This window comes from Lolium rigidum, chromosome 6 (assembly GCF_022539505.1).
Source record: "Lolium rigidum isolate FL_2022 chromosome 6, APGP_CSIRO_Lrig_0.1, whole genome shotgun sequence".
NCBI classification, from domain to species: Eukaryota; Viridiplantae; Streptophyta; class Magnoliopsida; order Poales; family Poaceae; genus Lolium; species Lolium rigidum.
Window position 1 is genome coordinate 202,777,980 of NC_061513.1, and position 17,340 is coordinate 202,795,319.

The following is a 17,340-nucleotide window of genomic DNA, read 5'->3' on the forward strand; positions in this document are numbered from 1 at the left end:
ATTGTTGCATTTGAAGAAGTTGCTCTCTCTCTCTTGTTCCCCCCCCCCCCATGATTCTTGCTCATATTTGAGGATTTGGGAGAGGAGATCTAGATCTACACTTCCACCAAACCATTTCTTCTCTAAGTGAGGGAATCTCTTGGGATCTAGATCTTGGAGTCTTTAGTTGACTTTCCCCCTTCTTCTTCCTCTCCAATCTCATCCTAGCATTCGTTGCTTTGGTGGGATTTGAGTGTGAAGGACTTGAACACCTCCGGTGTTCTTGCTTTGCATCATTGCATAGTGTTGAGCTCTCCACCACGATTTGTTCGAGTGAGAGACCGTGAGCTTGTTACTCTTGGAGGGTGACCTCCTAGTTGGCTTGGCGGTTGGTGCTCCGGTGATCTCTTCAAGAAGATTGTGAAGAGGCCCGGGCTTCTCCTTCGTGGAGCTTGTGAAGTGGTTGTGGAGCTTGCCATCTCCGGAGCGGAGGAAAAGCTAACCATAAGGAAAGGGCCATTATCCTTCGTGGGTGTGGTTCGGAGAATAGGGTGAGCCTTCGTGGCGCGGGGAACCCTTCGTGGGACCTTCACTCCTCCAAACGTGACGTACCTTGTTGCAAAGCAAGGGAACACGGGATTACATCCTCGTCTCCGCGTGCCTCAGTTATTTCTATACCCGAGCTCTCTTTCCTTGTGATAGCCATCGTGCTTGAAGTATATATATCTTGCTATCACTTGTGCTACATATATCTTGTGTCTATCTTGCTTAGCTGTAGTTGCTATTGTTACACTTAGTTGAGCTTAGCATATTTAGGGTTTGTGCTTGTAAACTAAACGATAGTTTAATTCCGCATTCTTACAAGACAAATCCGCAAGAGTTTGTAATTACCTATTCACCCCCCCTCTAGGCGACATCTCGATCTTTCAAATACATCATCCATGATTTCCTCTAGGGCATATTTCCAACATGTCTTATCCTCCATCCCGTGCTCTCCGTTTCCACCGGTTCTGCGCGGAAAAAATCCTCTCTTGTTGATTCATTCGTCCGCCGCTGGAAGGGTGGTTGTATCATGGTGGGTGCCGCCACCTGAGTGACGTTGCAGTCTGCTCGGTTTAGTCCCAATTGTCTCTTGGTGCCCTCTGCGGCTTACCTATCAGTATTTGGGGAAAATTCTTGGAGTGGCTGATGTGTTGTTGAAGCCGATGGCTCGGGCGAAAGCCTTGCCCGGTCTGTCCAGTGCCAATGGTGGTGACGTCCTCGGGTGCCATTCTCCTCCGTGGAGGCGTCTTCAAAGAGCATCGGCTTTCTCCCCATCACGGTCTGGTTTCTCTAGGTGAAAACCTAGACCCTCGTTTGGTCAAGAAATGACGTCACTTCGGTATCGTTCTCTTCTTGAAGGCATTGCTTCTTGAGGGCTCAATCTGCACCGCTCTCTTGTTTTTTGATGTCATTTTTCTCTGCTATGTGCGTGTATTGTAAGCCGGTAACCCTAGTGTCGATCATTATTGTATTCTAAACCTGAGGGTTTTATTAATTTAAAGTCTTGCTCTTCTAGCCTTTTATCTAAAAAAAAGGTTCACCTGACTCATCCCGAGGCTGGGAGACTGTCGGGCTGGGTTCCCAATCTGCCTTCGTAGTGTTCAAACAGTACGGCCTCATTGTCCTTGTGAATAGAAACTCCGAGATATGATAGTATAGGAGGTTAAATGGGGCAAAAAATAATTAGATATAGCTTATCAAAGTTACAAGTTTAGACGACTACAAACTAATCCCTGAAATAAAGGCTTTAAGTAATCAAGGAAGAAATATTTCGCTTGTAAAAGCGAGTAGTATGCACAATAGAATTAGTCATAAATCTTGCAAACTTTGCAAGAGTGGAAGAAAGAACTGTAGTTTAGTTAGGATCGGGCACTGATATTGTTATGCAGGCCGCTGATCTGGAACGCCCTGTAATCTGTTTTTCTTAATATATTTCACTTTTACCGCAAAAAAAAAGTTTAGACGAGTACAACATAGTATGAAATATGAACAATCAGACTTTGCAGAACTGGTCAAACTTGAGCTTGGGTATGGAGTATGCAGAGCTCAGTATGGCTGCAGCTGCAACGGCATTGGCAGCCTCCGTGAGGTGCACGCCGTCCCAGCTGACAAACTTCGAGCCGTCAGTGCAGACCGTCGCATTCGGAGACTGGCAGCTTCTGGTAATATCGTAGTTGTAAGGTGGCCCTCCGTACCCGCAGCACGTCATCAACGGCCTGTCGAAACCTAAAAGAACAAGCAATTGTCTTATGTCTCGAGACTCGAGGTAGCATGCGAAATAGAGAATTTGTGTAATTGATCAGCTCACCGTATTTCGTGTGGTTAGCCACAAGGTCATACTTGATAGCGAAAAGATCGGTGTACACAACGGTCGCGTTTTTCAACTGCACGTTCAGATCGTTGCAGAGGCTTCCAAGCGCTGCATTGAACGAGACTGCAGCTCTGTTGTATGTCTTGAGGCAACCATTCTGATCAATATCGCTGTCATTTTTACGCGCAATAGAAAGCTTCTGAGGCAGGCAACCAAGAGCCCCTGTTCCGTGTATCCAGAAGTTCCGACTCCCATTGGCATACAGCATCTGCAAAATTCACAGGAACTATAAAGTTGTGGTGGTCTGTCTTGTCTGCAAGTGAAAGGGTACAGTAATGTATATATTCACAACAGAACAAAAAAGAAAATTTACCTGAACAGCATCCTTAATCTCGGCGAGTATTGGAGGGAATTTGGCGACTACTTGGTCGTAAGGCAAGTTGGATAGAAGACCGTTAACATCATTCTGTCCTATATCTATGGTATATAGAGCATTTTCGAACCCTTGTGCATCAATTGGAGCTTCCTGGCCTGTGTATAGCAAGAAATTTGCTCATTTACCATCAACTGTATAGCTCTTGGGCAATTCATTATGTTTGTATGCGAAGGAAAATGACACAACAAACATACCTTGATTGATGAGTTCCATGGATCTTGCTTTGAAGAAAAAGAATTCCTGAACCTGTATATGCAATGAAAAAAGAACGTCGCGTGGTAATGTCGTCGAACCTCCTATGGCGAAATTTACTCCGTTACTGTAATTGGAACCCACCGCCTTCAAATAAGGGCTCAAATAGCTTATGTTCAAGCTTTCACCTGGACATATTTTGGTATTCAAACCCACTATTAGTTAGGCCATACTAACTAAATCCAACAATAAATTACTACTTCCCCTCAAGACGTAATAAATGCGTCAAATTACCAGTGGTTCCAAAGTAGTACGTATGATAAAAATGTAAGCTTATTTGGACATTCATTTAGTCTTCAAAATGTAGCTTTGACATCAACATAAGTGCAAGCATGTTCTATAACATATATAAATAATAAAGGATTATAAGAAAATCAACTTGATGTTAGAAATATAGAAATTCAATTCGGCTCTCAGGTGCATATGCTCCTCCACCCAAAAAATATATTGAACCATAAAGAAAAACGTAGCTTCATATGTAAGGTTTTGTGGGAGAGTATTTCCTTACAAAATTAATGTGGCCCAAATAAGCCTTGGTAACTTGACATTAGGATTTGAGCAATTTACGATCGTGGACCTGGGCTCTATCACTAGCTGGAATGTCCAAGGCAACAACATTCTTGTCAACTGAGGGAAGCATATGATAGAGATTACATACGAAGAGGGACTCATTTGATTAAAAAACATTTTTGTTCTAATTTATAACACACTTTTGATTGTTTTCTGATAAGCTACGCATGAAGGTATTTTACTCCTATTGTAAATAATGAATGCATTTAAGTACTTCTGTGTTGCTCAATTCAGTTTGTAGTCACTGTAATTTGATAAAAGCAAAAGTATAATTAGCTTCAGTACAAATCAATGAGCATGTTATTCTGTGCATTCCAGAAACTTGAACAATATTTGACGAAAATCGGTGTATTTATGCTCACAAGTACATCGTCTAACTATCTGCCGAACTTTCTTCAATATGAGATCAAATTTTACGAGTTTACCCGCTATCGTGTGTTATTTTATGGAATTTATTCCAATTTTCTGAGTCACTTCCGAATTCCGGACGGAAAATTTGAGGGAGAATCTTATTTTTCTTCTAAGTTACCTGTAAAAATGAGCTCAAATTGTACAATACTTAATTAATTGTGTGTTTTTCGAAGTTTTTTAAAATTAAGGTTATGTGTTTCGGAAAACAAATCACGTATTTATAGTTCATGCTCATACTTATATGTGAGAAACAAAATCTAACATCTTTGCTGAACTTTCTTCAAAATGGGGTCAAATTTGCAAGTTTAGCCTGTTACGTTTTATTTACAGAATTTATCTATTTTTTTGGCACTTTGGAGTTCCAGATAGAAATTCAAGGGAGATTCTTGATAAGCGATTTTTTCTAAACAATGTGTCAAAGTGATGTCAAACTTTATATATCTACTCAATGAATTATGATTGATATTTTTGAAGATTTTTAAAATTCAAGGTTCTATATTTTGGACACAAATACGAGGAAGAATTAACTACTCCGTACTATAAAATATTCTAGAATTTTCAACGTGGTCAAGATACAAACCGAAATGAGTGAACCCACACAATAGAACTTGTCTAGATACGTGCATTTTTTTTTAAAAAAAAGTGAAACATCTTATAATATTGAACCGAGGGAGTAATATGTTGTCTTAATCTAACTAACTTGTCAAAATGAGCTCAACTTTTACCAGTTCATAATCTAAATAAGTGATTTTCTTTTCGGGTTAAGTGCACTTTTGGTCCCTTAAGTCTTGCGAAAGTCTAATTTTGGTCCCTCAACTCTGTTTTGATCTAAATCTTCCCCTAAACTCTTAATTAAGTCCAATTTTGGTCCCTAACATCGGTTTAATGATGGTTGACCGGTTTTTGACTCTCCTTTTCTGCCATCATGGACATAATTGGCTGGTTTTAATCTACTTGTGATTATTTTTCTCCAGTCAATAAATAGAAAAATACCCTTGCCCTAACACACATGTGTGCCGCCTCCACCTTTCTCGCTTAGTGCAACAATCCACGCCACTTCAGCCGCCTCCACCTTTCCTCCTGACGCAAAAGCCCTGGCATGTCCGCCGATTTTGCCTTTCTCGCCCGGCTTATCCACCCTAGTAGTGTGAGGCGTCGTCGCTAGGTGTTGGGGAAGAGTAAGGGTTACTACGACAAATGAATAATTATCATGATCTCACCGGCGAACGTTCAAAAAGCTAATTGCATAACTTACCTCAAGGTGAGATGGTCCTACGTGGACTAAACCTATCCAAATCTGTCCACGGTGCTAAAAAAGAGACTCGAAAACCGGTCAACCATCGTTAAACCGCTACCAAGGACCAAAATTGGACATAATTAAGAGTTTGAGTGTAGGTTTAGACTAAAAAAAAGTTAAGGGATCAAAGTTAGACTTTTGTAATACATGAGGGACCAAACGTGCACTTAACCCTTTTCTAAACTACGCATCAACATGAGCTCAAATTTTATGTTCTACTCAATGGATTATGAATTAATGATAGATTTTTTGGAAGTTTTTAAAAATTCTAGGTTCTGTAATTCAGACAAAATGTGATGAAGAATCATAATAAGTGGTGTTTCATCTGAATAACTTGTCATAATGAAATAAACTTTTACCTGATTACTCACCAAATAGCATCTGATGTTCTGACGATATTTTCAAAAAACTAGTGGGCACTTTCCAATTCCAAAGAGGCAGGGAGAAGAGATGATGGTGACATGGACTAGCTAACATGGCGCCGTGCAGGTAGAAACCAGTCAAACCGCGGAGAGGAGATGTATTCAATGGTTTCTGAGTACTTTGAACGAGGTTTGCTCCAGTACAACCTCCTCCCCCAAATTCAATCAAGCCCATGTCCAAACCCATATCCAAAACCTGCCCACCTATAGCCTATAGGCATACGTACTTTTCAAACCCTACCCCACACGAGTGGTACAAGTACAACCCCACCGCAAGACAATCCGGTGAAGAACCACAAGACAGCCCGGCATGGGCACCGCAAGTGTGGGCACTACAAGACAGTCCGGCCGCCGCAAGACAGTCCGGTGTGGGCACCACAAGACAGTCCGGCCGCCGCAAGACAGTCCGGCACGGGCACCACAAGACAGTCCAGCGGCGCGGGTACCTCAAAACACTCCCGACGCGTCGGACTGTCTGGCCAAATTTCTGCTAGTCCGGCCTCTCATCACCGCCAACCCTGCCGGCACGCACCTACGAGGATTTTCCAAGGCTCCCGGCGGCCAGCGCCGTCTCGCAATGCCTTGTGGCCGACCACCTCCTGCCCACCGGTCACGATCGTCACTGCTCTGAAGAGTAGCCGTCGATGAGCCTTTCTACATAGATACTTTATATCTATATGTATGCTACATATTCGTACAATTTAATTGGGTCATACAGGTTTTGTATAGGTCTATGTATACCCGTTTAGTATATTAATAATAAAGGGGTATCGAGCGGTCCAGTCGTCCTTATGTTTGAGTTTAAATGAGTTTGCTCTAAGTTTAGAGGGAGGGTTTGTACACGTCTCAGGTCTGAGTACTTTGAACCGGGTTGAACCTCTGGTCTGAATTCCCAACAGGTAGGGAGTACTAGGAGAATATATTATATGGAGTTCTCTCAAGAAAATTACTAAATTACGAAAATAGTGGCCTTCCTGAACTTAACCTAAAGCAATTCAGAAGCTGAACTAGTTGCGTGTGTGTTGAATACTTAACAACCCTTGGATTGCAGATAAACAGTATAGATCCGTCAAAACAGTGATGGCCGGTATTCCCCTACAAAAATAGTAATAGTAAGCACGGTACATTACCCTGCTACAGGTTGTACTACTATCAGAAAGAAAATCGTATCCTCATCAACACTGCCGCTCATCAATAATGCAGTAGACGTCGGTCGCAGTGGTCGCTCTTGCAGCGTTGGCATGAATGCTACTCCGTACCTGTTGGCGCTGAAGCTGCCCCATTCACAACAAGAGGAGGAGAGCACAAGCATTGAATGCTCACATCAATCAAAGGGTTGAGAGAGATTCGCGGGTCTCCCGTGTCTGTCCCAAGATTAAAGACGAGAGCTGGGGTTTGATCATGGATATCCTTGTGTTCAGAGGACAGGGGATTGAATGAACAGATGGAGCGAGGGGTCAGCTGGGTTAGCTCGGGGATACTCCACATGGTCTCTGTAGACGATGGAGCACCAACTGTTGCTTAGCTAACTAACGCCGTGTTACAGTGCCACCATGTGTGTAAGACGGGACTCACCTTTAATTTTGGTAACAAGTCCCTTTGGAATGAATCTGAAACATGCGACAAAGTGTACCGTGTTACATTTTTGCAGTACACTCCCCAAAGGCTAAAGGACAAGCTTCACGCTCATGGCACGAGATTCAGCTGACGACCAGTCTGTCAGTGTCAGTGTCGGCGAGTGCTGTTTTTTTTTTTCTTTTTCGAAAATACGGTGAGAGCTATATATGTTTTCACGAGAAGTTTATACCGCGTAGACTATTTTCTATACTGAACGCTACGCACAAATCTACCCATACACAGTGACAAGCACCTATTCATTTGTTAAACGAAAGAAAAGACAAGGAAAACGGAATCTTGACGATAGAATACTCTGGTCTGGAGCTGGGAGGATTGGAAGTGGAGCGGGACTCACAGAGGAAGTCGATGATGAGCCGGCCGTCGCAGAAGCGGCCGGTGGGGTGGTGGAAGAAGGCGCGGCCCTCCGGCGGCGTGATGTGCCACCCCTTGGCCGCCGCCATGCCACCCGTGTCGGAGTTGGAGTCCCCGAAGTTGAACACCACCGGCCGCGCGCCGGGCCGGCAGCTGAACCCGGCCGCGGACGCCGCCGGCAGTGAGAGCGTCAGTGCCAGCACCACTGGCGCCACCACCGCTAGCACGAGGGCGAGCCATAGTGCGCTGGCGCCCGCTGCCGACATTGCCGACCTTGGTTGGACCTATGTCTCTCTGCACTCTACAGCATGTGCTGCCCCTGTCTCTATGACTCTATCCCTCTCGAGTCTCGATCGAGTGAGTAGCACTGGATTCTGCGAGGTCATGGGGCGGCATATAGAGGGCCTGCCGATGAGTGTGTGGGCGCGGCGCACACCGATAACTCGTTCTTTTTTCCTTTTACAAACACGCGTTGCACATTCACCAGACTCCCTACTTCTTACGCACACGACACAGATTGATGACACGCCAAATATCACCTGCCATGGCAGAGCAAGCACAATTGGAGAATGGAGAGAACCCAGGTGGAGCGCGCAGCTACAGGACCTTTCCGTCGCTGCGCACTTTTTAGGCACGCCTCTACAAAGAGACTCTACGTACACGCCGCTACTTTTACGAGGATAAGTGACACTCTAGTTTGACCATTAGTTAGTGTTGCTGGCATTCTTAATTGCTGGGATGATGATTAATCGCATCAGGAAAGATTGTGTGTATATCTTACTTTCGTTTCTTTAGAGAAAAGTTGTATCTATCTGATAGACTGATATAAATGCGTGAGGTGAAACAACAACCAAAAAGATGGCCTCCTCACTCGTAAAAATACTGAAGTCTTCTGTCAAGGTCGACAGTACCCACGACAAATAGAACCATCCATCAAACATTTCTGTGTGTCTATTATTATCATCTATCTATTATCTACTAAAAGCAAAATACGGAACTAAAATAGAGACACCACGTTAGTCCACATCACTTAAATTATTTTAATAGTTAGATCTAAAACGTGTGGTGGAGATTTAATATAATACTAATACTTACGTAACACAAAAGCAGTCCGGTTATCTGGTGTGACACGTTATATTACGTATGGAAATTTTAATAGTTAGATCTAAAACATGTGGCGGAGATTTAATATAATACTAATAGTTACGTAACACAAAAGCAGTCCGGTTATCTGGTGTGACACGTTATATTACGTATGGAAATTTTAATAGTTAGATCTAAAACATGTGGCGGAGATTTAATATAATACTAATAGTTACGTAACACAAAAGCAGTCCGATTATCTGGTGTGACACGTTATATTACATATGGAAACTACCGTGTTGGCTTAGAAAAAAAAGACACAAAAACAATACGACACGTTATACTACGGATGAAAACTACCGTATTGGACAAAAGAAATACTCCCTCCGTTCCTTTATATAGTGCCTATAGATTTTTGGCATTTGTTTCAGAATATAAGGTTGTAGCTTAGCTTTTTTTCAATTACCCCCTCCCCGTTTAGCTTCCAAATCGTCCAGCTCCCAAATTTGTTATGGTAAGTTAGGAAGATATGGATTTCCCAAATTTTACGTTGATCTCAAATCGTTCAGCTAGGTGTCTTGTGTAAAAAATACTCTTGCGCTAATTTCCGTGCCAAAAAACAATAGGCACTATAGAATGAAACAGAGGGAGTAGTACGAAGAGACATCTTTGCAATATTGGATTTACATGACATATGGAGTTGGTGGGTTAGTCTTCAGAAAACAAAAACAGTTTGAGTTTGTCTCCAAGTCTGTGCGTTCATATCAAGTCATATCTCCTAAAAATTCTCAAAAAAGTCATATCTCCTAAAAAGTACACTTGATCGTGGATCTGTTCTTGGCTATCGGATTGCTAGCCATTGAATAACTTTTTTCTATCAGGCTAAATTATTTTAACTACTCATTCTGTTCCAAATTATCTTTCGTAGATTAGTCATTCGTAACTATCTTAACTACTCTTTTTGTTCCAGCTGAGATTTCGCAGATTAGTCATTCGCATGTATCTATACACTTAAACACATATTGACACATTCTATATAGATACATCGGCGACAAGTAATTCGAGACAATGAGAGTATTAAATTTATAACCAATACCATGAATTTAGCTGAAAGCATGTGATTTTCACAAAGAAGATTTGTACCGATGCAATCTATGTTATACGAAAAAAAAACTCCAAAACTTATTAGCGTGGAATTTTTTTATCTCTATCCCAAGTTAGTTGACTCAGTTTTGTTTAAATATGTATGTACCTAAACACTAAAGTGTATCCAGATACGTGCATATATACATGAAGTTGAGTCAATTACTAGATATAGACATATAGGATGCTAACTCTAAAGTTAATGAGTTTGGGGAAAAAACCTCTAAAACAGATCGATACATACGTGAATCAAACTCCAAAATCGATCGGCGGTGGATAAAAGAAAACTCCAAGGCAGACCGATAAGATCTGATTTTAGCTTACATAGGAGTAGTATATATGTGCGATCTGGTGGCAGATTGGCAGATAAATAAGAGAGTCTATATACCAATATCGCCGAATACATTCCCCCAAAAAACTATTATCCTATACGTACAAAACTTAAAACATAATTTGTAATTGTTAAATAGAATTTAAGTCGTCGGATGCACATTGATGCTAGAATGACGTTCCTCGACTCCTCGCCACACATCACTGGAATTAGCAATCATGTAGAAAATTGGCGACCGATAAAATGCTTTAGCTACGAGTCCATGACAATGTGGTTGTGTTACATCACACGACAAATACAAGTGAGTGAGAGCGTAAAATAATGGATTGAATAATATAAAAAATAGAATTACCATAATAATCCATGAAATCCATGAACCCTGAACATGATTAAAGATGTCTTCTACTCATGTGATATATGTAGCATATATAGATTGCTGGCCATATAATGAATTATTTGTATTCGCAAAAAATATAATGAATTATTTTCTATAGAATAATATGAAATCCATGAATTTGTGAATGTATTAATATTTTCGATCAATTTTGGCACACTAAAGTGGATGCTACTCGACAAAAATTAATTATAGGTGATGCCCTCGCATTTGCGAGGGCCGCCATGCTAGTTTATACTAAAATAAATGCATGAGGTGTACTCCTCCCCCCCCCCGAACGAATGTTGAAAGTGGGTTTAGTCGGGCTGGGTATGTAGGCCCGTCGATAGTGTATTATACGCCATGTCAGATTCTCCATGTGGTGCCATGTCGTTCTCAGCCCCACCAACGTTTTCATATCGTTATCGGTTCCATTGAAGACGCACGACTGAGTCAATCACGTAGCCGGTACCGACGCCGGATATATCGCATGTGCTCGTCGCGGCGCCTTGAGATTTGTGGGTAGTTCGTCGCTACGGTTTGTCGCTAGCAACAACCTCCAATACGCCGGTATGTGCCACGGTCGAAGGAGCGCCTCTGCGGTGTCCTGGTACTCGAGCAACCCGATCTTTCTTTGACCTAGAGGCGGATTTCCGAGAGGATCTCCTCCGTGTGCCTTGGCTGGGTGAATAATTTGTCGCTAGGGTTACTGTCTTTCGTGATTCAGCACACCCTCCGTGGTGGTTTTGTAAGCTCGTTCTCTCTCTTGTTCAATTTTCCATTGATTGTTAGGTGTACTTAGTACGAATTTTGCATCATGATTCGTAGTGTTGGAGGTAATGGCGGATCTTAGTGACAAGAAGTAAACACCGGTTAAGCAGAAGATGAGGAATATAGTTTGGAGGGGGATAGTTCTCTATATGTGAGTGTTCCTCCCAAAGATATCCCAATTGATGGAAAATATGACGATGATGATAGTGTGAGTGGAGTCAACATTTTATGTGTTGTTGATTTGATGGCTACCTTAAAATTTGCAATTTCTGCTTACTAGTTCTTTAAATTGTGTAGATTGAGATTGAAGGTATGGGTGAAGACAATGCCAATGAGGACGATGCCGACGATGAGGACGGGGGTGACGACGGTGATGATGTTGAATATGGTGAAGATGATAATGTGAGTGAACTTTCCAATTTATATGTCTTTGTTAGGACATCCTCGTAAGTTGGATTTTTTTAATTATTTTTATATTGTCTAGATGGAGATGGATGTTGAAAAAGAGCACTGCATAGGTTTTTTGTTTTTGCAGCATGTAGTAAAAAGTATAATGATAGTCCTATAATTAGCCATGGTTTTGTGTTGAGGTATTGGTTGGAAGTGATAGTTCGTACGACTATTATGGTGAATCCTACTTGGAGAATTGGGAAGATTCAGATAATTTTCAATCGGTAAACAAGAGTGAGGTATGATTCTGAGAAACAAAATTAATACGCAAGCATGAATGGAGCAATATATTTGTTATTTATATGTGTGTTTTGAATGTGTAGGTGTGTACGGTCAATCATATGGCAGTGATAATGGGAATCCTCAAAATAAACGGAATATGTACTGGAAGATAATGGAGATGACATTTGTATCTGAGACTGCAGCGTACAATTTCTAAAACAACTATGCTAGAGACCATAGATTCAGCATTAGAAAGAGCAATACTAAAAAAAATCAAAAGGTCAGAACAAGGTGGTACGAAGGAGATGGCTTGTCTGTTCTAGGGAAGGGAAACGTCAAAGCAAGTTTTTGCTATGGAGAACCGCATGCGAAGGTTAAGACCAGAGTCTCGTTGATATTGTAAAGCGGAGATGGCAGTTAAGCATGACATAAAAAGTGGGGTCTGGCGAATTGCAGAATTTGATGAACAACACATTCATATGTTAGCTCGACTAGAAGAGGTCCCGTTTCTATGATCTAATAGGAAGATTAAAGATTTTCAGAGAGCTGAGGTATTAACAATGGCAGCCGTATGTGTTAGGAAGCACATGATTATAACATCATTCATCAGAAAATATGGCTGGGTCACAAAAGTTGGATTTAGAAGGAAAGATTTATACAACATGTGTTGTAGGGAGAAGACGAAGTTGCTAGCGGACGGCGATGCTTCCATAACCATCGGCATGATGGAGAGCAAAAAAAAGAGGTATGTTGACTTCTTTTTCGACTACGATCTTAATGATAAGGGTCGTTTGAAGAGTTTCTTTCGGTGTGATGCTCAGTCACGTCAAGACTATGTGGATTATGGTGACGTGGTCGTGTTTGATAGCACATATAAGATGAATGGGTATGACATGCCTTTCGTTCCATTTGTGGGTCTGAACAATCATCATAAAACTACGTATTTGGATATGCCATTTTGTCAGACGAGACTCAATGTACATTTGTTTGGCTGCTTCAAACTTTCCTGAAAGTAATGTGTCACCAGAAACCCTAGTGAATAATCATTGATGTGGACACTCGATGATTAGAGATATTCGCAATGTGTTGCCAGATGTGTGGCATAGTATTTGTTCATGACACATTGAAAAAACATGGCTAAACATTAAGTTTCAAGTCATTGAATGAGTTCCGGTCACTATTATATTACACCGCTCTTCGGTTGTATTTGAGCACAGATAGTTTGCATCTGTTCAGAAATAGTAGTATATTAAAACTACTAATTGGCTGAAAAGGATGTACAAGAAGATGATGTTGTGGGCAGCGGCATATATATCTCTCAGAGGGGTTTTGGCTTGGTATGAAAAGCAACCAAAGGAGTGAAATTCTAAATGTGTGCCTTCACCTAGACTACGATATGATGTTGGTGAACTTGATTTTGGACAACGAGAATGCAATCATCCGTCTACGTGAGACCGAGGCACGGGATGTCTGCACTACTTCACAGACCATGTTGGTGGTTGTTACTAACTACAATGATATAGAGGTAGCAGTTGTGAAGGTATTCACTCCATCCAACTTCTATATCTTACAAGAAGAGCTTAATAAGATAGATGGCATAGAGATTACACACAAAAAATGTTGGAACCGATGGAGTACAACAGTTTGTCGTGTCATGGAAACATAAATGAAAGCAGTTATGTTGACTATACGCCCAACGATTGCGAAAATACTATAGAGTGCAGCTGTTGAAGAATGATTTGTAAAGGCCTTCCTTGCAAACATATTCTGCATGTGTTGACCGCACTAAAGTTGGAAGAAATTTCAAAGTGCTTAGCACTACAAGAAAAGTTCTCATCCTCAACGTCAAATTTTCATCAGGTATGGGCCCTTTTTTGTTGCCTATGGGGCTAACCCGACGATATGGGTTCTGTGGTGCATACTGCGTCAGGTAAGGCCTACCACAGATTTTTTGGTGCGTCGGCGTTTGGGTGCCCTTTGGCCACGAAAAATCGGACCATTGCAGAAGAGTTTCTAGGAGGTCGTTGACTGTTGACGTCATGCAAACTGACACGTGGCAGACGCCGTTAACTGTCAGTTAACGCCGTTAACCGGCTGAAACCCCGTGGTAGATGGTAGGCCCACCCCAAGACCTGCCACGCCTTAAGCCGGCCGGCCCATTTAGTTTGCGGGCTGGGCCAGCTGACTTAATTTGACCGGTCAACTATATAACTGGGTTGGTCAGTAGGTACGTGGGCTGAGCCTAACTTCTAAGGTTGACTGGTCAAAACTTTAATGGGCCGGTCCACTAAGCACGTGGGTCGGGTCGAATGTCTTCATCTAACCGGTCAACAGGATGACTGGGTCGGCCCACCAAACAAGTGGACCGGGCCGAATGTCTTCGTTTGACCGGTCAACATAATAAATGGGGTGGCCCAATAGTCATGTGGGTCGGGCCGAATGTCTTTATTTGACCTGTTATTACCAGGCAAACCGGGCCGGCCCAATAAATATGTGGGTTGGGCCAAATATCTTTGTTTGACCGGTAAACAGGATGAACGGGCTGGCCCAATAATGTAACGGCCCGGGAAATACCCATATTAGAATTGCTTGTTTTTCTTTTCTTTTATGCATCATGCATCATATGATCCACATGTTTTTGACAAAACAAAGTTATTTAAATTAAACCCTATTTTATTTTCTTCTTGTATGGTTTATAAAACCCTCCCCCTCTCTTTTCTTACTTCGAAATAAACCCAAAACAATAATTAAAAAAATGTGTTGGATGTCTTACAAAACCTATTTTTTAAAAATAATTCTTTGTCAAGGTTTATAAAATTTCTCCAAAGGTTTTTTTAAACCGTTTCCCTCCCATCTATGCCGTTTTGTATCATGAAGTTTAGTAGTGAAGAAAAGAGATAAGAAGAAATAGGAAGAGAGAAGAAGGAAGCATGTCATTTGTTTCACCCCTGGTCCATATCTTGGTTCATCTCACGTTGTAGCCCACCTCTTTTGCTTTTTAACCACCAGAATCGCAGCCCATCTTCTTTCTTTTTTTTTTTCCACCGGATCCTAGGCCCGCTGCAGCCATCTTCTCTGTATCTTTCTTCTTCAGCTTGAACGGCAGCGCATCCGAACGACTGCACGTCGCTGTCCAAGTGATGAACGGCAGTCCCATCGGTCCTCCTCAACTATAAAACTCCAGGTTCTAGACCCTGCAACCCTAGTGCTGCTTCTCCCTCCCTGCCGCCGCCACTCCTTTCTTCTTCTTGTCGCTCGCTCTTCTCCTCCTGCATCCCAAGATAAAACAGCGGCCGCATGTTTCCGTCCTCGACCTCCATGCCCGCTTCCTCGACCTCCGGGACGTCGCCGACGTTCGTGACCTCATCTTCGTCTCCGACCATCTCCGACCGCCGTTCCGCGTGAGCTCCGCCTCCCTGCAGCGCGTCCGCGTCTCCAACCTCTGCAACCACCGGCATCTGCTCGGCCATGTCCCTCCCGGTGAGCCCTTGCTATGTTCCCCGTTTCCCTGTCAATCTCTGGTGCTGATCGTAGTCGTCCGCCGTGTGCTGGTCCTGATCTCATGCTCCTCCTTGCTCTGCTTCCCAGCGCTGCGCCAGCACACATCCATGCTCCCGTCGGCGCGCCGTCAAGGTCGCTTCCGACGGCCGCGTCTTCGTCGCCAACTTCCTCCGGTTTCTCTCCAGAACCCGAGCTCGCCCTCGACCTGGCCGCCGCCTCTGCTCGACCGGACGTCGTCGTCGGCGCCCTTCTCCATGCGAACCCGAAGCCGCCAAGTTCTACGCTGCCGGTAGGCCGCCTCCTCCACAGCAGCCTGGGAGCAGCTGCTCCTTGTCCTCGTACGCGTGCTCGTCTCCAAGCACGCCAGCCGTTCTCCATCCCAGGGACGCCGCCTCGCCTCCATCCATCGCCCCGCAGCTGCACCTCCTCGCCGTCATCTGTGTCTTCATCTTCGTCCGCTGCAGCCAAAGGTGCAAGCTTCCGCACTTGATAAACCACGGCGAGCCTTCCTCGACGTGAATCAATCAGTAGCTTACTGGTTCGTTCCCTGTGCACTGTCGCACGTCAAGGAGAACATGAGTTCAATTCCCAGCGCATGCAATGCCTCTTATTTTAATCTTTTCTTTGCTTGTCCTGCTGACAGCCGGGCTGCTCTTTTTCTCTGGCGCGGCAGGCTTGATCGATCCGGTTCTCTGACTGGGGTTTGTGCTAATTAACATCAGCAACTTGAGTTGCCATCTTGGTGCGTGTTCAACACCAACAGCTGCATATTTCTTCTAAACTCAGCTAGCACGACCATGCCAAGCCTCAATCGATCCAACTACTTGATTCATTTCAGCTCGGGTGTGCATGTACCCTGTTTTCCGGTGTCGTCGACCACCCCTCCGTCTCGCTGGAGTCCGACAAGATCTTCCTGGCACCCACTATTTACGACTTCCGCGGCATCGGCTACTTCCTTTTCGCTTCGACAATCTTTCTCCGATGTGCAATGTGAGATCCTGACCCTAACCAAACCTATTTTATAAATGTGTTTTATAACTTGTTGCATTTATCATATCATCATGTGAGCATTGCATATCTTGTGGTTGTACGGGTAATAGATATCACCTAATAATTAAATGTGGAAATGTGCCGGATTAATATTCCGTCCCGGTTCCATTTAATTTTGTGTAGCGCACCTATGCCTTGTTTTGCCATGCTAATGAACATTTAAATATGCGGGGTAGATACTCGAACCTAATAATTGTTTGTTCGGAATCCCGATTCCGCTTAAATTGAATAGTTGCACCGCATCATTGTTGACATGCCATGCATATCATCTTCATCATGCCGGTTCTTATTCCGTAGTAGTAAGATTTGCATCCGATGTGTGACCCAGCATTTGCTTCTTCCCGGATAGGATCACGAAGTGTTGATGTGAGAAACGACGAGTTCTCCGACAAGTGCTTCTGCAGCTTTTCACAGGCGAGCCCTCTCTCTTCACCTATTTACACTCTCCCTCGCATTGCTATCCTTATGTTGCGCTTCTTTATCGAGTCACGTGTCCTATTCCACTTGTTTACCATAATAATCCTATATGTATCATTCCTTACCCATAGCCGTTGCTTGATGTTTGAGCCTTGCGAGTCGTAGGCGTGTTTAGGATCTGTTGTTTATCTCGATCTGTTATCGTGATATGTTGGGTTGTTGGGAGGTTATCACATGCTATATCAGTTGTTGGAGATACACATGCTTTACTTATTTGTTAACAACTAAAA

The 17,340-nt window shown here is 43.1% G+C and overlaps 1 protein-coding gene and 1 long non-coding RNA gene across 2 annotated transcripts; one reads left to right on the plus strand and one right to left on the minus strand.

The window, feature by feature from the left end:
- Positions 1-1,937: 1,937 nt before the first annotated feature.
- LOC124663689 (GDSL esterase/lipase At1g09390-like) lies at positions 1,938-8,095 on the minus strand. Its single transcript, XM_047201364.1, has 6 exons — positions 8,078-8,095; positions 7,693-7,993; positions 2,963-3,148; positions 2,706-2,863; positions 2,330-2,600; positions 1,938-2,247 (listed from the first exon to the last, which is right to left on the minus strand). Exons 1-6 carry the CDS (start codon positions 8,093-8,095, stop codon positions 2,015-2,017), a joined length of 1,167 nt encoding a protein of 388 aa, XP_047057320.1. The 3' UTR covers positions 1,938-2,014.
- A 7,828-nt stretch (positions 8,096-15,923) lies between these two features.
- On the plus strand, positions 15,924-17,010 carry LOC124659607. The gene is made up of 3 exons (XR_006989640.1): positions 15,924-16,325; positions 16,422-16,573; positions 16,962-17,010. It is a non-coding gene; the product is annotated as an uncharacterized LOC124659607 (long non-coding RNA).
- Positions 17,011-17,340: the final 330 nt, after the last annotated feature.